The 7,268-nt window shown below is 32.8% G+C and overlaps 1 protein-coding gene across 1 annotated transcript; it reads left to right on the forward strand.

Moving 5' to 3' along the window:
• Positions 1 to 2,108: 2,108 nt before the first annotated feature.
• On the forward strand, positions 2,109 to 2,942 carry LOC129003468 (uncharacterized). The gene has a single exon (XM_054431763.1). It carries the CDS (start codon positions 2,109 to 2,111, stop codon positions 2,940 to 2,942), a length of 834 nt encoding a protein of 277 aa, XP_054287738.1.
• Positions 2,943 to 7,268: the final 4,326 nt, after the last annotated feature.

Genomic DNA, 7,268 nt, shown 5'->3' on the forward strand with positions numbered 1-7,268 from the left:
ATTACGATAAAATAGCCTATTGCGGTGAGATAGCCCATTACGATAAAATAGCCTGTTACGATGAGATAGACTATTACAATGAAATAACCTATTACGATAACGAAGCCTATTACGATGTGATAGGCTATTACGATGATGAAGCCTATTACGACGAGAAAGCCTTTTACGATGAGAAAGCCTATTACGATAATATAGCCTATTACGATGAGATAGCCTATTACGGTAAAATAGCCTGTTACAATAACATGGCATGTTACGATAACATGGCCTGTTCCGACAATATAGCCTGTTACGGTAACATCGCCTATAATTATAAAATAACCAGTAAAAATAACATAGCCTGTTACTATAACATAGCCTATTACGATGAAATAGCCTGTTACGATAACATAGCCTATTACGATAACATAACCTTATACGATAACATAGCTTATTACGATGAGATAACCTATTACGATAACATAGCCTATTACGATGAAACAGCCTGTTACGATCATATAACATGTTACGGTAGCATCGCCTATTATTATAAAATAATCAGTTAAAATAATATAGCCTGTTACGATAACATAGCCTGTTCCGATAACAGCCTTGTTCAAGACTTTTCCCCCTTGATCTGCATTTAACATGTGTATATTTATTTATCATATGTTATTATTTCTTTCTGTTTACTTTTTCATTACATTGTTTTTATTGCTCAAGTAAACATGGTTTCTTTTTTATAATTTTAATTTTTACAATTCCCAATCCAACATTTGGTCTTAATTCGCAGCCGGATGAAAACCTGGTAACTATATTCATTCCTTGTTAACATTACCCCATTTATAATCTAAATGTTCTACTCAGTTCCCTTACAGTCCACTATTAATTTATTGTTTTTGAAGTTTACCCGATTATAATCTTTTTGGACTCAGATCACGATATGAAATGAACTCTTTACTTACTTTAATACTATATTTTTGGTGCCAATCAATCAAACAAGCTCAAGTTTATTAATTTTTTGTGCACTTAATAGACTATACATTCCTCCTTTTAGTTAAAGACTTTATTGAAAGAAACTTATTATCTGTATCTTTGATGTACAATTCATTGTTTTGACTTCAAACTGAGATTTTGTGTTTACTCAAGACCTTTTTATATTGTGTAGGCTGCTGGTAAATTTTGTGTTCTACTCCTAAAACTTCTGATTTTAAGTCATCTACATACACTCGCTCAACATCTCTAATTAAAACTCGTTTTAATAAGCTTAAAGATACTGTTGATAAATACTATACCTCAAAGGAACAACTCACCCCTATTCAAATTAACCAGCTTAATGCTCATTTAAATGAAATTCGTAAAAGAAAAGAAGAATTCGACAACAATTTGCAACGGGTTTTAATCTTAGAAGAGGATCCTATCTCTGACGAGACATTGTCTCAAGACCTGGATGAAATTGAAAGTTTATTTTCTCATATCGAGGCTACTATTGAGATCTTAATGTCCCATCCTGAACCTGCAAATTCTGCTATCTTAAGTGACTCTTCTTCCGATACTCTTCACCAACTCGCTGACGACGAAGGTGACTACTTTCCCGAGGCAGCGCAAGTACTTAGAACGCAAACCTACGTTGACGACATCATCACTGGTGCGGATACTAAGGAAACGGCCTTGAAACTTCAATATCAATTGGTCAACCTGTTACGAAGAGGAGGATTTGAATTACGTAAATGGGTCTCCAACTCTGATCGTCTTCTACAAGCTTTCCCCAAGGAGCATCTTGAGACTCCCGTCTTTCTCCAAGATTCTGAACAGCCACACTTCACAATACTTGGCCTACATTGGTCTCCCCACTCTGACTGCTTCACTTACAACCTTAACTTCCCTATGGACCCTCATCCATCAAAACGTTCGATCTTGAACATCATAGCAAAAATCTACGATCCTTGTGGATTTCTCGCTCCCTGCATCATGCAAGCAAAATGTTTTATGCAGTCACTATGGACCACAGGCTTATCCTGGGATGATCCCCTGCCCACTAACCTCGCCGAAAAATGGCATTCATTCCTAATCGATACTCAATATTTATCTCAAATTTCTATTCCTCGAGCGTTACAGTTTTCCCTGTCATGCACCGTGGCTTCGCAGATGCGTCAGAGAGTGGCTACGCTGCTGTCGTATATTTCCGCTGTCAGATGTCTAATGGTGACACCATCATTCACCCAATAATCTCAAAGACTCGTGTCTCTCCTCTCAAAAGAGTAACTCTTCCTCGCCTTGAGCTTTGTGCTGCTCATCTTCTCGCGCAATTAGTAGCACATTGTCATTCTCTCTTCTCAGATAAAATTGCCATCAAAAATATCTATCTATGGAGTGACTCCTCGATAGTCTTGACATGGTTACGGACTCCACCCTACAAACTCAAGACATATGTAGCCAACAGGGTTTCTCAAACTCAAGAACTTGTTCCCATCGACTCTTGGCGACACATATCAAGTACTGATAATCCTGCAGACTGTGCGTCAAGAGGAATTTCTGCTTCCCTACTTGTCAACCATCCACTCTGGTGGACAGGCCCTCCTTGGCTTAAGCTCCCCACTTGTCATTGGCCTACCTCGCACTTCATTCCTGAGGACCTTTCTTCGTCAGAAGAAATCAAGAAGACACCTTTAGTTGTTCTTACATCAGCTCCTCAAAAGGAGTGGGAACTTCTTTCTGCCTACTCATCGTGGAACAAACTCCAACGCATTGTCACTCTTCTTAACCGCTTCATTCACAATTGTCGTCATCAAAATGACCGCCTCAGTGGTCCTCTCTCATCGTCTGAAATCTCCAAAGCTCGTCTCAAGATCTTCCATCATGTTCCACAAGCCACCTTTGCAGATGAAATAGTGTCCCTCCAAAAGAAGCGTGACTGCTCCACCAGACTACAACGTGAAACACCATTTCTTGACTTTGGTTAAAGCACTTCGTTGCTTTAAGGCGGGCAGTATGTTCAAGACTTTTCCCCCTTGATCTGCATTTAACATGTGTATATTTATTTATCATATGTTATTATTTCTTTCTGTTTACTTTTTTATTACATTGTTTTTATTTCTCAAGTGAACATGGTTTCTTTTTTATAATTATAATTTTACCATTTCCCAATCCAACAAGCCTGTTATTAAATTTGTTAGATTATATTAATATGAAAAGTTAAAGAAAACAATTTAAATAATTTATAAAACAATACAAATGTACTTTTATTCGATGTTGAGTTATATACCTACCATCTATCCGACAGCAATTTTTATACTTTTAGTATTTCAAAACTATTTACAGTAAAAAATGGAAAGAATTATGGTATTGATTATAGTCCCTGATCTTATTCAACAAAGGGAAAACTCAAATTATACGTACCTATTAATGACACGAAACACTATAGGAAAAATGAAGTATAGTGGAGGTAAGGAAAGGTCGTAAAAAAAGACGTCTACAATAAGTAAATGTAAAGATTTAGGCCTAATTAAAACTAAATAAAGCCTAGAGTTCCTCAACAAATGATAATAGATCACATTTATGTTAGTGTATTTTGTTGTAAACTAATTTTGAAGTGAAGTTTAACACCATCATAAACAAATCAAACCCCCTACCTTTTGAACTCAGTACAGATATGCAATACACCACAAACTCTAGTGAAAACCATCACTAATAAGGTGATCTCAATGGATGTGAAGTCACATGTGGGACATGTCATGGTCGGCTGATTATATTAAATAGCTTTGAACTAAGCCAGTGTCAGTTCAATATAAAACATATTGTCTTGTTACTAAACTGTACGTCTATCGCTCCTCAGTTCTAAAACATTGAACTTAACAAGGGAAGCTATACACTCTAAAATGTGGGGATTATAAATTGTATTTGTTACCTTCCACTTTTAAATATCGCTTTTAGTATTACCAACTGCGATCTTCTTAGATTAGCAGTCAAGCATTGCTAATTCAGTTTTGTTTAACTAGACAACATTTCATTTTTAACATTTCGCTTAAATATTGCATTTATCTTAAGATAATCATAAGCAAATACATTGTTATTGGTCTATAAATATTTCCAGTAAAATACAAATTATCAAAAGGATGATAATTATATGAAGCGATAATGACGCGAACAATGAAAAGAACAACAAACTGATTTAATTAAGACCTTTTGTAAATAGGACACAATTGGGATTCAGGATCAATTAACATGTAATACAATTAAAATAATCATCTAATAACACGTGTGTATTTTATGATGTAAAACTAAATGTTTCAATAAATATTGTGTTTAGCGTAGGAGATTTTTGTTTAAAATAATTTAAACCAAATAATTGTAAAACCTTTACATTGTTACATAAATATTTTACAATTATTTGCTTATGGCTTGCAAATATTTATTACAATTATTTACAATTATTGCTTACAATTATTTATTATTGGCTTGTGGTTATTCTACCTAGTTATACAGCAAATGGCTTAATTTGCCAGTCTAAACTACTAATATATACATTATGTTCCTACTATCCTTAATAATTTTTGTACTTACCTCGAGGAAAATTTTGTTTTTTAACTTCATTTATTTTACTTATTCCCAAAACACTATTTTGAAATAATCACCAATGCATTTAACCATTGTTATTTTTCAAAAATAAATTATGGTATAATTCTTTGAAACTGAGCAACTCACTTGTTTTATAAATACTGTTAAATAGCTTACAAAAAAATAAATGTTGGTCCTATTTTTTTTATTCATTTGGAGGTGACAATAATTAATATCTACAACTACTTGTCCTGTTCACATAATTAAGTTAAATTGAACACAGTTCAGAGAGCTGCATTGCATTAATAGTGCTTTAGATAAACACGCCACTTAACAGGGTAATATAGCCATTACCCTCCATCATGGTAACAAATCACTCCGGGATAACCCAGTAATGGTATTGGATGCAACACGCTTTGCTCTTACGGAGATTCATGCAATAAACAAACATTTTAAGTCACATCGATATTATTTTTTAATTGTCAGTACTAATGTATCAAACATTTAACAAGGAACTAACTTAGCTTCGTCATTATCCATAGGTATATCAAGTGTGGTCTTTTGCAAAAACATAGACGAATTATTGAGTACAATTCCAAATAATTGCGAAAAAGAGAGGGAAGAGTGAGGACCTTCCAGAAAAAATAATTAGGGAGAATCGTAAGGGAATGAAGATGAGAAAAAACAGTTTTATTTTAAGAAACCCATTTTTCCCGATGGACTATAAACTGATGTAAAAAATTACCTCACTATTTTGCTACTCGCCAAGTAGTACATTAATAAATTGGAAAATACTGTGATAAACATTTATGGCTTTTTGTTATTACTTTCGTTTATTGCTTTTGTATGTGATATGGCACTGCGGTGGTTATTACTTTTTAATAGAAAGTTTTTAATAAAGTTGATTTATTTTCAAGTTATAGTCACTTTTTCCTTTTTTTTTCTAAAAAGCTATAGCCTTTATATAGTATGTTTAGAGTATGGTAAAAATACTACGGGTAACTTAAAAAATTTATCTTTGTAAACCTTTTTTTAGTAATATCTTGCTCAACAAACTATATAAAATAAACACATCGATGTGAAAGAGATAACAAACCGGTCACACGATGGTTTAGTACTTAGTACATCCATCAATATTACATTGGTAAAACGGTGAACCAACCAATCACTCAAACCATCGAAATAGGACACATTTAACTCTCATTAGTGGTTTATTTCTCTTATTTACAAATATTTTAACTCAGGGTGATCAGCTTATTAAGGATTTCCACAGCACATGATTGACTGTTAAATCATACAGGTCAAATATCTTACTGACTAAAATTTTATTTTATACCTTTGCTTACTGACTCATTCTCACTAACTCCTTTCATTAACTAAAAGAAAAGAAATCACAGGACACATTTGAGTTGTTTAATAAAGAAAAATTTCAATTCGTCATTCATTCTGTCAAAGTCACTGATATTGACAATTTATTTATTTCGGTAAAAATAAAAAAATATTAGCACCTGAAAGACTGGAGATCGCTTATAGTGAGTTTAAATTCTGTTCCATAATTTTCAACCTGATCCCTTCAACCTAGAATTTCAACTCGCATTGTATTATAATATTTGTAAAACTGTAGCATATTTTTTAAATAAAAAAAACAACATTTTTAAAATAAATTCCATTGTTAATTTATTTAAGTTTCAAGTTGTTCACTTGCGTATTCGTATAGGGAAAGGAAGTGGTGGATTAACTTGTTAAGTGCAACTTGAAGTGCCTTGAGTCGAACTTTCAACATTCCAAGACTTCAGCAAGAGTGAAACTGCTAATTCTGTTGAATATTAGTTAGTTCATGGATATTAAAACTCAATTTAAAGAACTGCTATTTAAACAAAAATCTCAATAAACTGGTTTTTTACTCTTAAAATTATTTTATGTTAAATTTTTATTTCCACAAAATCTCTTTGAGCTTCAAACTTAAAGAGAATTATGTAGTAAACGCTGTACTTAAAACTAATAAATACAAAAATTAATAATTTTGACAAAATCTAAAAGTTACTATATCACTATATGATGAGGGCTATTTACATGTTATATACATGTTTGGTCTATCTAATAATCATAATATTTAAGCCAAATGTTGAAAATATTTTCAGATAGGGCAATCATTCAAATTATTATTATGCAGGCAAACATTTGAAATCTATTTCGTTTAACTTATGTATTGCAATATGCTAAAAATAGCAAACGTTCTGCTATAGGTAAAGTTCAGAAGTGGCCATAACAGCTAGCTTTGCAGGGGGTTTCGCAATGAATAATAAATATGGACATGTAAACGTACTCCTCGATGGAGCTACCAAGCCCTTGGATTCACTCAAATCCTTAAGAAAGATGTGAAGTATCTTACAGTTAAAAGCAGCTTTTAAAGTATTTAAGTATCAGTACGGAAGCAGATTCAGAGCTAGATAACAAGAAGAATTTCAAATGCAGCACGTATTCTTATCCGAAATATTGTTTGCGATAAAACATAAATATAGGCAATGGGCATATAATGGATTCATTTGTTTGTGCAATAAAAAATATCTTAAACACTTTTACCCCTCATTATCTTCATTCATACTTAAGTTTATTGTTACTACGCATTATAGTAACTACAATCTTAATAAAAAGACCTTGAAAACCCTTGTAGGAAAGTTAGTAATTTTTTTATATTTAAAAAAGGATTAGGGTGTCTTAAATGTTTTAAC

This window comes from Macrosteles quadrilineatus, unplaced genomic scaffold (assembly GCF_028750875.1).
Source record: "Macrosteles quadrilineatus isolate MER2022 unplaced genomic scaffold, UCM_ALF_1.0 Scaffold_9__3_contigs__length_116548681, whole genome shotgun sequence".
Classification (NCBI taxonomy): domain Eukaryota; kingdom Metazoa; phylum Arthropoda; class Insecta; order Hemiptera; family Cicadellidae; genus Macrosteles; species Macrosteles quadrilineatus.